This window comes from Molossus molossus, unplaced genomic scaffold, assembly GCF_014108415.1.
Source record: "Molossus molossus isolate mMolMol1 unplaced genomic scaffold, mMolMol1.p scaffold_m16_p_1, whole genome shotgun sequence".
In the NCBI taxonomy this organism is placed as follows: domain Eukaryota; kingdom Metazoa; phylum Chordata; class Mammalia; order Chiroptera; family Molossidae; genus Molossus; species Molossus molossus.
Window position 1 is genome coordinate 199,753,223 of NW_023425344.1, and position 16,743 is coordinate 199,769,965.

At 43.7% G+C, this 16,743-nt stretch overlaps 1 protein-coding gene across 1 annotated transcript in view; it reads left to right on the forward strand.

Annotated features, from left to right (window-relative positions):
* Positions 1-16,743, forward strand: part of TLN2 (talin 2) — a 242,140-nt gene that overhangs the window by 63,075 nt on the left and 162,322 nt on the right. The window contains exons 6-7 of the mRNA XM_036268699.1: positions 822-964; positions 2,548-2,675. Of these exons, the coding sequence (XP_036124592.1) occupies positions 822-964; positions 2,548-2,675 (271 nt within the window). The remainder of the gene's footprint in view (positions 1-821; positions 965-2,547; positions 2,676-16,743) is intronic.

Sequence of the window (16,743 nt, forward strand, 5' to 3'; positions counted from 1 at the left end):
TCCATTCTCTTTTTTTTTCTGCTTTATTTGATTTCCAGTTGCATACTTCTTTCCAAGTGAGACGTTAGTAGACAAATCCCAAGGATTTTTATAATGTGCACGATACTCTCCTAGGTACTATGGGAGATGAGGTCAACCCAACACATTCCCTGAGCTAGAATTGTTTATAATCCAGTGAGGCTTGTAATAAAGACTCACAACATACGTGTTAAGCTCGGAGGAGTGTGGGAATGAGAGCTGTGGAAAGAGTGGAGGAGTGATCAGTGCACCTCGATGTCAGCCCAGCGTTTTCTGAATGAGTGAGGTTCAAGCTGGGCCATGGGCAGGTTTCTACCACCCCCCACTACCTTAGTGTCCTCCACCCCCCAATTACGTTCACTTTCTTTCTCTTTTCTGCTTAGGGTTGGAGGTAACTCATTATGCTCAAAGCTTGTCAGTTATTTCACCTGATGAGATTGAAGTATCTACTTTTGACTTAAAGGAAAATGCTAACTTGGTTATCTTGGCATGAAGTACTAATTTCCTTATTTATTCTAACCCCCAGAAGGAAGGGGCATATTATAAATTATTGTGGGGCTTTAACTAAGTTTAAGAATAGCTGGGAATTTTCTCTCATTTCCTTTCAGAGTGTCATGTGGTACATGAGGGCACGTGAAATTATTTTGCAAAGTTAAAATGCACAGTTCTAATATAAGAAGTAACTGGAACTGAATATCAGCATTATAGAAATCTGCATCTGTATTATGCTGCTGTTTTGATAAATCCGCCAAACCGAGAGGAAACATAAACACAGCTCTTTTATCGGTGTGGTTGTGTTGCAGTAAATTGGCTGGATCACAGCCGAACATTCAGAGAACAAGGCGTTGATGAAAACGAAACGTTGCTGCTTAGACGGAAATTCTTTTACTCGGATCAGAATGTGGACTCGAGAGACCCTGTGCAGCTGAACTTGCTTTATGTTCAGGTACCGTACTTGATGCTCAGACATTGGGGTTGGTGAGAGTTCAGGAGGCCCCTGGCTGTGGCCTGTGCAGCAGGAGCTGGGCTCTGGCTTCCATCACGTGTCCCGCATACCGTGTCCAGAGGGCACATGTGTTTGGTCGTGGCGCGGGTTGATGTTTGACATGAGCTGCTGGCCATCCGGAGGAGGGACTTAATTTGACCTCCCAGATCGTGACCTGGTGGCCAGTACCGTCTCTCTCTGCCCGGCTTGGAGGCGCCTAACTGGCCCACCACTTCAAATGCACTCAAGTTTTCTTTGCTAACATCTTAGAATACAAGTGAATATTGGTCAGAAAATCAGTTACTTCTCATTAACTGAACAATATTCTCTCAATAACCTTTTTTCTTTACTGTTAAGTAATTGTTTGAGCTCAGACAAGTCCTTTAACTTATCTGAGTTGCGGTTTCCCATGGTGTAAGATGTGGGCTTCCCACTAGTCCCCAAGGGCTCAAAGAAAACATCCATCTGTCTCCCTTCCTCACGTTTTTTATTCTTTCCTTTCTTCCTTCCCTTTTCTTTCCTTCTATTTATCTACCTATGTCCCCACCGAAAAAAGTGCATCCACAGCATCACTTGTGTTCATCAATAAAGTTTTATTAGAACACAGCTAATTTGTTAACATATCACACATCGGTGAACCCTGCATGTATCGCATTATTGGCTGCGTATTGTCCACGGCTGCTCTCGTGTCCCAGTGGAAGAATTCGGTAGTTCTGACAGAGGCAGCAGGGCCCACATGCTCTGGTATGTTTACTCTCTGGCCTTTTACAGGAAAGCTTTGCCGATCCTTGAGTTCGTGGATGGAGGAATGGTGTAGAAGGAGAGCTAGGAAGAAAGAGGCTAGAAGGAAGGAGATAGGGCAATAAAATGGTGCTTGTTTAAGGCTCAGAGCCGCAGTTTGGCACGTCCATCTGAGAGTGGAGTGGGGGTTGTGTAGCTAGAGAAAGGAAATAAAAAGAATAAATAGCAACAGCAGTGATGGGTCAAGAACTGAGAAGAGCTCAGACACAGTGAGTTTCTGATCCTGAGGCTGCGTGTTTGCTGATCACTTCCCCTACATGTCAGCAGCTTTGCATTCCTGTGTCTGACTAGCTCCCTCCTTATTTATCTTGAGGTGGGGTTTGGGTTGATTTTACCTCTAGGTAATTTTTCTGTTCACTTTCTGAGGTAGGGTCATAAAAAGTATACTGCATTTCTTCCCTCCCCCCTCTATGAATGTGATCATTTCACAAGGGTTTCTCTTTGCCTCTATTTTTCATGATCCACTTCTACCTTCCTAGAATGTACCCAAGCTTTAGCTTTAACACACTGGACACTGCTGCTGCTGCCCATTTATAGGTAGTTTTGGGCAAAGACTTGTTTTCTTTTTGCCTTAATCCTGCTGTGCTACAATCAGCAGAGTCCTGGATGCATCACCGGAGCTGGCCAGCACCCTTCCCCTCACTCCACAGGCTGGGTGCACTCGGGTGCAGGGGCGCGTCAGCAGACAGGACGTGTCGTTTCCCCCAAGGTCCTGATGCTTTTTGCTTCCTCTTGTGTTTCAGGCTCGGGATGATATCCTGAACGGCTCCCACCCTGTCTCCTTCGAGAAAGCCTGCGAGTTTGGTGGATTTCAAGCCCAGATACAGTTTGGACCTCACGTGGAGCATAAACACAAACCCGGATTCCTAGAGTAAAAGATCTTTTGGTTTTCTTTTTCCTCCTCTCTTTTTCTTTTCGTTATTTAGCTTTGAGCTAGCTACGTCAAATATATAACGTAGTTTCAATCCATTGTGAGATTGTTGGCTTTTACCCAGTTGAGTATATGATCAAATTTGTCAACCTAAGGGAAAGCAAGTGACCTGGAAATGCAGTGTTGGGGTGACTGTGAAGGTTATCTGCCCCGGTTCAGGCAGCCTGTGTCTTTCTCCAGACCACAGAATATATAGCTACATATATTATAGCTGTATGGTCTAGCCTGTCCTAGGATACTTCTCTGAGTTGAGTAATCACTTCCTCCATCTTCTGAAACCGCTATCCATTGGAATGTTCCTTCTTCATACTGGGCCATGTTTTGTCATTTTTAACTTTTTCTTACGGCTCCTGTATGAGAACATACAGCATAAGAGACAGAGCTTCACATTCTTTATCAAATCTTACCGATTCTTCGTGGCTCTGAGAGGCTGGTTTACACATTGAACACTTCTCCCTTTTCATCCATCTGTCTGTGGTTCACTTTCATAGAATGATGGGGGTGTTTTCTCGGGCTCAGAGACTGAAGAAAAGCTAACCCTGCAGATTCTTCTTGACCCCATGGAACATGGGCACTAGGGTTGGTTTCCTAGAAATACCTGGGAACACAAGCCCAGCTTTGCCTTGGCTGCTATTTGTCTGAAGTGACCGTCCCCTCTGTGCTGTGCTGGGCTTCTCCAAGGGTTTTATATTTCTTTCCTTTATCACCCTCTCCCCTTTTCTGTTTCCCTTCTGCTTCCTCTTAGGACAGATGAAACATTTGGCTGAAGCCAAAAAGAAATCACTTCAGAGAGTCTTGACATGATCAATGTCATGATGTCACCCAAAATGCAATTTGTGGAGGCTTTGGAAGTGGGGGCCTGACGCTGTGCTGACTGCGGGTGGGCGGGTGTCAGGTTCCGGCAGAATGGGCCGACGTGAGATGTGCTGAGTAGGTCACCCACTGTGTTGTGTCCAGTGTATGGAGGGGAGAGGAAAACGTAAACGCTTATTTGGCCTTGACCCCATTTACCCTTTGGTGGAAAGTAATGGGGACCAGCGTGTGTGTGTGTGTGTGTGTGTGTGTGTGTGTGTGTGTGTGTGTGTTAAGAAAACCTGACTTTTCTCCTGGTGGCAGAGACGGCCAGCACTCTTGTTCGGTCTAACTCAGTTGTTTCAAAAAACTATCCTTGGGTTAATGGATCCCAGGGAGCCTTTCCAAAGTGATACTTTTGTCCTACAATATGCCGTATGGTGACCTTGAGAATGGCTCTGAGCAGGTCCTGTCACTTCTTTGGTTCTGTATTCACCAAATGAGTCATATGGCCCAGTGTCCCTGGGGGCCCACTTGTCCCCGGTCTGTCTGGCTTCCTTCCCATAGGAGCCGCGGGAAGCTTGCCTTTGTCTCTGTTCTGCGACCCCCAGACGCCTTAAGAAAGACCATGTGTACACCATCTTTTAGAAGTTTCGCATTCTCACATTCTAACCTCACAGCTGGTTCCTCAGATACATTTGGATTGTGAAGTATCCTCAGATACTGTGGATTATGAGCGTGGAAATTGATAAACACCAACAACTCATTAGGCCCTGGAGGGAAACATCTTTTGTTTCTGTTTCTTTGAGTGACTGATAAGAAAACGGAGAAAAGATGTATGAACACACACAAAAATGTTTTTCTGAATGTCCATTTCTTTTCTTTTTAATTTATTTTTTATTGTTGACAGTATTACAGTTGTCCCCCATTTCTCACCCCACTTGATCTCCCCTCCACCCAGGCCCCGCCCACCCCAGGCCTTCACCACACTATTGTCTGTTTCCATGGGTTATGCATAGACAGATATGGTTAATCTTTGGTTACTCTCATCCTGTCGTTGTCCCCCCCCCCCCCCCCGAGATCTGTCAGTCTGTCCTATGCATTCATGCCTCTGGACCTATTTTGTTCATCAGTTTATATTTTTTATTATATTCCACATGTAAGTGAGATCATGTGATATTTGTCTTTCTCTGACTGGCTTATTTCACTTAGCATAATTCTCTCCATGTCCATCCTTGCTTTTGCAAAGGATAAGAGATCCATCTTTTTTACAGCCACATAGTATTCCATTGATGTTTCAGGCTTCTTAGGATATGTTACCAGAAGTGAAATAGCTGGGTCAAATGGCAGTTCCATTTCCAATTATTTGAGGAAACACCATACTGTTTTCCATAGTGGCTGCACCAGTCTGCATTCCCACCAGCAGTGTACTAGAGTCCCCTTTTCTCCACACCCTCGCCAGCACTTGTTGTTTAATGATTTGTTGATGGCGGCCATTCTGACAGGTGTGAGGTGATACCTCATAGATGTTTTAATTTGCATCTCTGATGAGTAGTGACGTTGAGCATTTTTTCATATGTCTATTGGCTATTTGTATGTCCCTTTTTGAGAAGTGTTTATTCAGGTCCTTTGCCCATTTTTTAATTGGATTGTTTGTCTTCCTTTTGTTAAGCTGTATGAGTTCTTTATATATTTTGGAAATTAACCCCTTATCAGATTTATCACTGGTGAATATTCTCCCATACAGTGGGTTTCTTTTTCATTTTGATGATGGTTTCTTTTTTGCTGCGTAGAAAGAAGCTTTTTAGTTTGATGTAGTCCCATTTGCTTTTTTTCCCTCCTTTGTTTCTCTTGCCCTACAAGACGTATTGGCAAAAATTCTGCTGCATGAGCTGTCTGAGATAAAATTTTAATAAGATATTTGCCTGTCTTTAGGCTTTTAAAGCTGTAAACCTATGTGGCCCTGATGAGAAGGTGATCTAAATGTAGCCATTCATTGGGTGCTCAAAATACTGATGCTACTCAGGTCCTTTGATTAATGTCTTTTCTCCAGAGTTTTGGGACAGTGAATTCCCAGGGCCCCCTTGTGCATTCACTGGTCTCCTAATATGCAGTACAATTAGGAAAACACCTTAAATGTGATTTCGAGGTCCTTCGGTTCTTTTTCTGAGTGTTACTGGTTGTGCCAGCTGCATCAGAGCACTCGTTTTTGTACCGCTGCCCGTGTGTGTGGGGACCATAACATGATCGGAGCACTGGTGTTGCTCTGACAGTGTTTCCTGTGATTTGCAGGTCCATCCAGTGCTGCATGCCGACACTCCATTAAGATGTCCCTTAATGCTCTGAAGGTAGCTCAAGTTGAGCAAATGTATTTAGTCAGTTTTCTTATTTCTGAGATTATGGTGTGAAGCACATGCCTCTTGTGGAATGTGTATTCTTCCTAAGAGTCCAAATTAAAACCAGCTTATTATGCCTGGTGGCAATTATTTCCCCTTGTGAATTTGATTTACTTTTTAATTAGACTAAATCTAGTCTAGATAATGAGGCGTTTTTAGCTATCTGATGTAGAGTTTAATTGTGTACATTATTGCGCACACTGTACAGGTAAAACTTCCTGAGGATGTTCATCTCCTTTTAATTAAAACAAAACAGGCCCGGCCAGTGTGGCTCAGTGGCTTGAACGATGTCCCCTGGACTGAGAGGTCCGGGTTCGATTCCCGGTCAGGGCACGTGCCCGGGTTGCGGGCTTAATCCTGCAGCTGATTGATGTTCTACCTCATCAGTGTTCTCTCTCTGTCCCTCTTCCTTCCTCTCTCTAAAATCAATAAAGAGAAATATTTTCAAAAATACTAAAAACAGCAAGACCACATGTCTCTGAATGTTAGTTGGAGCCTGTTTGGGGATAATACACCTGAGTTGTCCCAGGTGACTGGCTAGGCCATGTTTGCCAGACTTTAGATTTTTCCCCACCGAGCTCTCATATGTACTATCTGCTTTTACAGTTCAGAGTTAACACACACATACACACACACACCAGTGAGAAGGTGGGACTTGTCACAGAGCCAGGTTGAAGATACAACCAGGCTGAGATTTCACCTACATAATTTCTGGATGAGGTACATGTAGCGAGTACATTTCTTTTTTTTTTTTTATTTTTTTTTTTATCCTCACCCGAGGATATTTTTCCATTTTTTGTACAGATAGAGTGGGAGGGAGAGAGAGTGAGAAACATCGACGTGAAGGGACACATCGAGTGGCTGCCACCCGCACGACCAACCAGGGCCGGGGACAAACTGCAACCGAAGTACGTGCCCTTAGCGGGAACCGAACCCGGGTCTCTCCGGACCGCAGGCCGACACTCTAACCGCTGAGCCAAACTGGCCAGGGTGCGAGTACATTTCTTTTAACTTTTTGAAAATTTGTTTAGCATTTTTGCTCAAAATCAGCAGCATACTGTGGACCTTTTTATGAGATATTTTTCACTTTTCTTCAGGCCCTTTCATGCTTTCTGGACTCAATACCACTTTGGTGAGTGAGGGTGCTTATTTAGAATAATGAAAATCGGAAACAAAAAGATTTTCAGAGTTTCATGGATATAAGGGTTACTTAATGTCCCTGTTGGTTCTGTAGATGGAGAAAACAGTTACAAGGGAGACAGAGACAGAAACAAGGCACAGAACCAGGGAGGACTGGAAGGCAGGGAACAGCCCCTCTCCCGGGGCCAGCCCAGCGTGCGCTAGCGCCACGACAGCTTTCTCCAGGTCACCTGAAGTGTGAAGCATAAACAACACCCCCCAGTAATCACACGTGTGTCCCATGCTGCCCCGTGCTGTCAGAAAGCCGCCGCATGGTGTCCTTTAGCTGGTGGCGGACTTTGTGCATGTGTTGCATTGTGCCAGGCACAGGGAAGACATGAGGAGATATGTCCTACTTCCTCGTTGTTTTTGAGACTGCGGTCTGTTTGGCAAATAAACATGAAATGGTTGTTACGGAGAGCCAAAACTTGGCTCTGATTTCAACAAGGTCTAACCTTGAACTGTGTTTGAATGCCCGGTGGTGTCTTTGGGATTTGAGAAGGTGGCGTGCAGGCTATGGGGATGACCGTGAAGTGCTTCTAGACAGGCGATGAGACTAGGGCACGAAAAGCACGTTGATCAATGAATTGGGCAAAATAGGAGGTACATAAGGCAGAGAAGGATGAGCTCTTAAAACAGTAACAACAAAACCTGTTATAACAATGACTACCTCAGGCCCCTTGAAAACATGGTGGGAAGCCTGATGAAGCAAGTTTGAGGAGAGTTGAAGCCTTCTGTGGATCTTATATAGCAGAGAGGGCATGTGCTGGTAAAACGTAGACCTCAACTCGCGTGTACGTGGTAAAATTGAGCAGAGCTCTAGGTGGTGTAGAGAGTGTTCATTGTGCCCTGGCCGGTTTGGCTCAGCGGTTAGAGGGTTGGCCTGCGGTCTACAGAGAGTGTTCATTGTATGATGTTTTCAACAGTGTGTGTATTTAGAGTTTGCATAATAAAATGCTGGGGAAAGATCGGTAGCCTAACAGAATGAAAAGAGATTGTATAACTTCCAAACCAGTGGGGCCAGGAGGGGAGGAGAAAGATACGAACAAACAACTTGACCAATACAGTAGGAGTCGTACAGGGAGGATTATGGAAACAAAGCGAGAAAAAGTGTGGTGAAACAGCACGTACGAAACAAGACATGAGAAATACTTCTGACTATGTTAGGCATCATAGCAAACACAGTTGATCCTTGGACGACACGTGCCTGAGCTGCACGGGTCGTCTTATATGCGGATTTTCTTCCAACAAATGCAGTTAGCCCTCTGTATCCACAGATTTCACATCATGACTTCAACCAACCTCAAATCAGAAACAGTTTTGTTTGCTTTTTCCCATTCCCAAATGAGGATCAAAAATACTGATTTCGTGGATGTGAAGACCGCTTGTAGTTAAGTTTGGGGGAGTCAAAATTTATCCATGGATTTTTGACTGCGCAGGGGTCAGCAGCACCTCTGACACCTGTGTTGTTCAGGGGTTGACTGTGTAAGTAAATCAACCTTAGCAGTTCATAAAGGTTCTCATTTGGGATGGAATTTTAAAGAGTCCAGCTCTATACTATTTCTAAAAGACACACTTAAAATTTAAGGATGGAAGAAAGTTTAAAGTAAAGGCATAAAACTTGATGCACCAGGAAAATAGTTAAATAACAGCTAGAGAAGCTATAGTTGATGTCACACAAAATAGACTTGTAAGACAAACACAGCATAAATAGAGACAACGAAGGTCATTATAAAGGTAGAAGAACTGTTTCACCAGGATGGTATATTAATTGTAAACCTGCATACACCTAACATTACCTTAAAGTATATTTTAAAAATATAGACAACATTACAAGGAGAATTTTGAGTATACCATTTTAGTGGACTAATTTAACATACCTCCCTCAGGGAATGAGAAGTAAAACAGGATCAAAATAGAAGAAAGAAAATATTTTAGTCAAGAGAGATAAATGAAATATAAATCATAGAATCAACAAAAAAAGCTACTGCTTTGAACAAATTAATAAAATAAGTATCTGGTAAGTTTGTTCAAGAGCAACAAAAGAGCCTTGGCCGGTTTGGTTCAGCAGTTGGAGGGTCGGCCTGCAGACAAGAGAGTCCTGGGTTCGGTTCCTGCTAGGGGCACATGCCAAAAATAAAAAAGAGCAACAAAAGAAAAAAGCAAACCAACATCATTAGTAATGGAAATGGGGCAAAACTTCAGATAGAAATTTATTTAAAATAATAAAAGAATGAAATAAAAAGTTAAAGCCAAAACAATTGACATTCTAGACAGAATGAATAGAAAATCTGGATAGATCTATCATCTCAAAATTGCTTTATCAGTTAAAATATCCCAATCAGAAAACAACAGAACAAAATGTGGGCCCAGGTTATGTCAGATAATATGGAAATCTCAATAAAACTATTAAAAAATTAATATGGACTAGTCAAGGCTCATGAATGGCCAAGGCGAACTGAAGATAATGGAGGCCTCACACAACGATCCCAATGTCTGACAAAGCTATAGTGATGAAAACACTGTTGCTGATGAAGGGAGGTATGAGACTTCTAAGGATCGATAAGCCTACCTTTATTTAAATTAAAACATTAAGCAAAAGGCATTACCAAGTTAAGAGCGAAGCTCCAGACTAGAAGAAGAAATTTGCATATTTGCAATACATACTAGAAAGTACAAATTAATACACAGAAAATATTAAAAAGGGGGGAAAAATCTTCTAAGATTACCCAGGATAACATGAGGTGCCTCAGAGAAGAGGAAATTCAATGAACTTATAAAGATATGGGAAAATATTCAGCCTCATAAGTGATCCGGAATGCAAAATCAATAAGGATATAGTTTTTCATGTCCAGCAGGTAGGCACAAATTTAAATGTATGAAAACCCCAAAGTACTTTAGAGAAGAAACAAGACATTTCAGAATATACCTCTTGAATTTAAAAATAAAAAGAGAAACAGTGTATTCAAGGAAATATAGGAACATAAAATATACATGGAAACTAACCTCAGCTAAATTTGTAATCTCTGTTTCTTTAAAAAAAAAAACAGAGGTAGCAATCATAAAACAAATATCGTAGCATGCTAACATGTCTTTATCCTTGGGGATAGGTATATAAATTATGAGATATAGAAAGGTATATATATACTCGTCTGTATGTTTCAAAATGTTTCCACAGTAATTTATTTTTTTAAAGACAATTGTGATAGTCTGTGTGAGAAGAGAAAAGCTGGTATTCGGTTGAGGCTGGATAGCTAACCTGTGGCAAAGGCAACATGAATAGGCACCGGTGGTCCGACAGGTTCCCTGACTGTGCTACGGGAGTGAATGGCCCAGGGGTGGGGTGCAGGCAGGTAGGACACAGGCGGAGGAAACCTGGCGTCCTTGGTTACCATAGCCCCTCATCCTGTTTGCAGTTCCTGAGAAGTGTTTCCTGAGGAGACAAAACAACCCAATGTGTGAATCTCTGTTGAGGAAGAATTTAGAGTGGACTTGAGAAATTTCCCCCTCAAACTCAAGATAATTTCACTGTCAAAAGGCAAAGCTTTTGCCACAGTAGGAGGTCTTCAGTCAGTTTTTCTCTTGACATATGTTCAAACACATATTCCTCTTTTGGAGTTGGTCTCCTGTGTGTTTTTGTCAGAAGGATGGGGCTACCAGCTCTGCCTTCAAACTCCTCATGAAGCAGGCATTTCCACTTTCGTGCGCCGCCCACTTTGCCTGAGCCCCTGTTCCGCGCTGCCTGCCCCTGCTCCCCCTGTGCTGTGGGTGCTTCCATCCTGTGCGCCAGAGCGGCTCAGCCTCGGGAGCTGTGGCCGTCCGTGGGCCCAGCAGGTGGGTGCCCACACCCTGACTACTTCCAGGCTCCAGAACGGTCAAACCAGGAGCCTCCGAATGGGTCACACTACAGGGCACTGGGACTGGCTCTGAGGGACTGAGATGGGTCCTCAAACCCTTTTCCGTGCTCCTCCCATGCCACCCTCTCTCTCTGCTTCTTCCCACCCTCAGCGTTTCCCAGCTCAACCAGTGCTTCCTTCCCCCTAGGTCATCATGTCGGTTAACCACCAGCAGTCAGTAAACCAACACTCTCAATCACACACATTTTCATCTTTGTGCCTGGATTCAAGCCCGTGTGTCTGATTCTGTCCTGAGAGCCTTCAGCGCACCGTGCTAGGGGCTGTTCACCTTCACCACATGGTGGGACCATCCCGAGGGTTTGTTAACACACGACTGGGCCTCACCACCAGAGCCCTCCCTTCCGCATGCTGCTGGGCTGGGACCACACTTTTAGAACCTTCTGTGACATCAATTTGAGACGTTATTTTAGTCTTTTGGTGATTCAACATAAAGATTGGACTCAGGACACCTGGGTGTTCCAATTCCTTTGGGTGACAACATCCCTGCTGCACCCTCTGCCCCCCGCCCCCACATTTCTCCACCTGGGCTGGGTAGACTGCACCGCTGTGTGTGAGTACTGAAGCCCTCACTCCTTAGGAAGGAGGGGGATCCATTGTTTTCAGCTCATGTAAGTAATAACATTCCTAGGTAGGAATCCTATCTTCTTTTCAGGTGACAAAACCATCTTAGGGAGACCGTGACTTGCCTGTGGTCATGCAACTCTGTGGTGGCGGCTCCAGGACAGATGAGAAGCAGTTACCATCTCCCAGAATCATTGCAGCCTCCCATGTTCTTATCTTCTAACTGCCAGACCAGAGGACATCTTTAGGACACCTCTTCTGGACTTACTTGTAGAAGCAGCTTAAATTTTACATAAGAAAATGAAGTTTCAGTGAATATCTAGATTTGAATCCAGACCTTGCCCCCCCCCCCCCTCCAGATGTGATGATTCAGTTCGCCTTTCCTCATTCAATGGTTTTGGGGCATTTCTTTAAAATTGCTACCACCCTAGTCATTATTATTATCTGACCAGGTGTTTCTGTTACTTCGTTTCTCTTTGAAGTTTCTGAAATACTGATCACACGTTAGGTCTTTTGACTCAAAGGTAACTTGGAGGGACGGGGTGGTGAGTGGCTAAGTGCGTGGTCTCTGGAGCCCACAGACGAGGCTGTTCTTGGCTGTGATTGTGTGCAAATCAGTGTCACTGAGCCTCACGTTCCCTGTGTAAAATGGAATATTTTCTTCCAAAGGCTTTGTCGGAATTTAATTAATCTATTTATACACGCAAAGCACCTGAAACAGTGATTAACTTACAATAAATGGCAGCTATTAATAGTGAAAGCCCTCTGTCAGCATTGTTTAAACTGTTGGTTGGATAATGCAAAAAGTTAACGTACGGAATCCATACCTACCTCTCTGAAGCCCTGTACTTGAACTTGCACCTTACGCATTCACTTGCCAATCTTTGATTTGGGATCAAGGTTTCTTTGTAAGGGTCCTCTGCCTGGTTGGGGTTCTACATTGTCTTTCTTGTATGGACCACACCATCTAGGAGAGAATTTAAAGACAGATGTGGCCTCACCAGAGTGGCTCAGTTGGTTGAGCATCGTCCTGTGCATTGAAGGGTTTGATACCTGGTCAGGGCACATGCCTGGGTGCAGGTTCAGTCCCAGTTGGGGCTCATGCAGAAGGTAGCCGGCTGGTGTTTTTCTCTCTCTTTCTTCCTCTCTGTCTCTCTTTTTTTCTTTCCAAGCATGTCCTCAAGTGAAGATCAAAACAAAACACATAGCCCTGGCTGGTTTGGCTCAGCGGTTGGAGTGTCGGCCTGCAGACCAGAGAGTCCCAGGTTCAGTTCCTGCTAAGGGCATGTACCTTGGTTGCAGTTTGTCCCTGGCCCCAGTTGGGGTTGTGTGGGCGGCAGCCACTGGATGTGTCTCTCTCACATCAATGTTTCTCTCTCTCTCTCTCTCTCCCTCCCTCTCTTCCTCCCTCCTGCTCTGTCTGAAGATAAATGCAAAAATGTCCTCGGGTGAGGATAAAAAACAATAAAAATACATTAAAAAAAGATAAAGATGATTGCGAAGCAGTATGAAGACAATATTTTTAGATTCTTGTGATTTTTTTTCTCTTCAGCATTTTACAGCTGTCTCACCTATGTTTAATTTAATACCTTTAAAAAATATTTACTCTAGGAAGCATTCACCCACTCCCTTTTTGTACTGTTTTAGCAGTGTATGGGCTGTGTTGCTTTATTACACAATCATATGATATATAGAAAAAATACAGTTGACTTGACCGGAGCAGAAGTGGGGGCTCAGGAAAGAAGAGTCTGTTGATTGCAAACCTTCAACATCCCAGGCAGCTTAGAGAGTCAGCAGAGCTTTGGCCTCACCTCAGTGGAGTGCAGGATGTTATTATGCACCGGGAAGGATGGCACTTAAAAGGCTGGCAGTAGGGTTTAGAGGAGGAATAAGGTCTAAGCCAACGCCTCGCAGATGGCTGCCCTTTTAAGGTGGGAGTGTCTACAGAGGCAGTGGGAAGGGCTTTGCTTCTCCAGAGCTTGCTTAATTAGGAGAAAAATCTCCTATCAGGTTTGACAGTCTAACCCATTTTCTCCAGAGGCTGACAGATTTCACTTGTGTGAATGTCCCAGATGCTTAGGAGCCTTTCAAACTCGGGTTGGGGATGCAAACAACGGAGTTAGGCCGGCTGCTCCGCCGCTGGCAGGCAGTGATGACAGGCTGCCTGCTCCTTGCAGCTTCTTGCTGACACCGTGCACTTTGCTGAATCGCTGGGGAAAAGGCACGCCACACACGCGCTCGCACACCCACTTCACATGTTAAAATAGCTCCCAATACACTCCCCCAAATCAACTCTTGCAGCATCTAGTGTAAGCTCCTGGAAGTTGTTTTCAATACCTACCAAAGAGTGAGAGATTCAGCGCCCACTGAAGAGCAGGAGGGTTCGTTTGCAGAGCTTCAATTAAGGGCAGCTTGTTGCTGCACAGAATTTTCTTGCCATAAATGCCCAGCATGTGCTATCCTTGCCGGACCACTGGACACCTCCGTCTGGTGTTCTTCTCGTAATAGTCATTGTTCTGACAGGGTTTGCCATGGGGCCTTTTGGGGTGCTTCTGGTAACCTTCTCCAGGTCTCTTTTTGTTTTTGTTTTTTATCTGAACCCGAACCCGAGGATGTTTTTTTATTTTTTGTTCAGATAGAGCGGGGGGGGGGGGGGGGTAGAGAGAGAGAGAAACATCGATGTGAAAGAGACACATCGAGTGGCTGCCTCCTACACGACCCAACCAGGGCCGGGGACAAACTGCAACTGAGATATGAGCCCTTAGAGGGAACCAAACCCGGGTCTCTCTGAACCGCAGGCTGACGCTCTAACCACTGAGAACCCGACCAGGGCCAGGTCTCTGTTTTTGATGGTGTGGGAGAGCCCCACAGCCTTGTCCTATCCATAATGCTGCACCATTGTCATTCTAAGCGTCTCCCTGGGGAAAGCCCGCAACAGCTGGTGTTCAGGTGCACCTGCTCTGGGTCTGGGAGGTCAGAGGTTTTCTGCGAATAACACCTCCTGTGACCTCAGCTAAGTCACCTTACTTCTCTGTGAACTCAGCTTCCTCTTTAGTGGTATGGATGATGTCCATTTCTCTGAGTCATTTATTTTTATCCACAGAGTTACTTAATGATAGTCACCACATCTAAGGTGTCGCTTGGATGTTTCTCAGATCCCGCCTCCTGACTGACTTGGGGTCTCTTGACAGGGTGTTCTGCTGGTACGCAGACCTAGATCCCTGAAATTCCCAGATATGTACTTACAACTTTTGTCCACAGGTAGTTTGCAAATGGAACAGGCATCACTATTCAAATCTTAATGTAGCCAGAACCATGACCTGCCCTGCCCCTCTCCCTCTTGCTATTTTGCTGGATATTTTTTTTTTTATCCTTACTCGAGGACACCTTCCCATTTTTTTTGTTCAGGTAGAGTGGGAGGGAGAGAGGTAGAGAGAGAGAGAGAGAGAGAGAGAGAAACATCAACGTGAAAGGGACACATCAAGTGCCTGCCACCTGCATGATCCAACCAGGGCCGGGGACAAACTGCAACCAAGGTACGTGCCCTTAGTGGGAACCGAACCCAGGTCTCTTGGGACCACAGGCCAATGCTCTAACCACTGAGCCAAACCAGCCAGGGCTTGCTGGAGTATTTTAAGGTACCTCCCAGACAGCGAATCATTTTATCTGTAAGTACTTCAGTATGTTTGACAAAAAGAAATTTAATAATTTTTGGAAAACATACTACTAAAAATCCATTCTAACGCCCAACAAAATTAGCAGTAATTCTTTAATACTCATCTTTAGTATTCATCTAATATCCAGTCTTTGTGAAAATGTCCCCTACTGTCTCAAACATGTCATAGAATAAATACTTAGTTCAGGACCCAAACAAGGCCTACATACTGTATTTGGTTGATATGATTGTTTTCTTAAACAATCGTAGTATTGAGATATAGTTCACATAACATACAATTCATCCATTTAAAGTGTACAATTCAGTATTTTTAGTGTAGTCACAAGATTGTGCAACCCTCAGCACAATCTAATTTTAGAACATTTTTGTCCTTTCTGAAATAATTCTGAGTCCGTTAGCAGTCACTCCCCAGGTCCCCCACTCCCATCCCAGCCTTGCCACCAGTAATCTGTTCTATCTGTACCGATTTGCTCATTCTGGACATCTCATAGAAGTGTAATCTTAAAATCTGTGATCTCATTAGCCTCTTTAATTAGCACAGGTTTTTCATTTTGGACCATGTAGCATACTTAATTTCTTATTTCTGAATAATGTTCCATTGTATGGGCGAACTACATTTTATGTATTCATCAGTTGATAGATACTATGTTTCCACCTTTTAGCTATTGTAATACTACTATGAACATTTGTACACAAATATTTGTGTGGACATATGCTTTCATGTTTCTTGGGTATATACGTAGGAGTAAAAGCTATTTAATATTTTGAGGGACTACCAAGTTGTTTTCTGTAGCAGCTGCACTATTTCACATTCCTGCCAGCAATGCATGGGCGTTCCAAGTTCACACCCTCACCAACACCTGTTGTCCCCCGTCTTTTTATCGTATTCATCTTAGCGGGTGTGCAGTGGTATCACATTGTGATTTTTCTTTGCATTTCTCTGATGGATACTGATGTTGACCATATTGTCATGTGCTTTTGGCCATTTGTGTATCTTCTTTGGAGAAATATCTGTTCAGATCCTGTGTCCATCTTTAACTGGTTTGTCTCTTTATTATTTTGTTGTAAAAGTTTTTATATATTTTGGATACAGGTGCCTGATCAGTTATATAATTTGCAAATATTTTCTCCTGTGAGTTGTCTTTTCACTTTCTGGATGGTATTTGCATTTCAAAATGTTTAAGTTTGATGTCCAACTTATCTGTCTTTTCTTTTGATACATGTACTTTTGGTATTGCATCTAAAAAGTCTTTGTTTAACCCAAGGTTATAAAGTTTTATTCCTACGTTTTCTTCTAAGAGTTTTCTAGTTTTAGCTCTTACACATAGGTCTATGATCCATTTTGAGTTACTATGTTCTGTATGATGTGAGGAAGCGGGTTCCGATTTCATTGTTTTGCATGTGGCTATTGTTTTCCAGTTGTCTCAGCACCATTTGTTAAAGAAACTATTTCCCCCCCTTTGAAGTGTCTTGGCACTCTTGTTGAA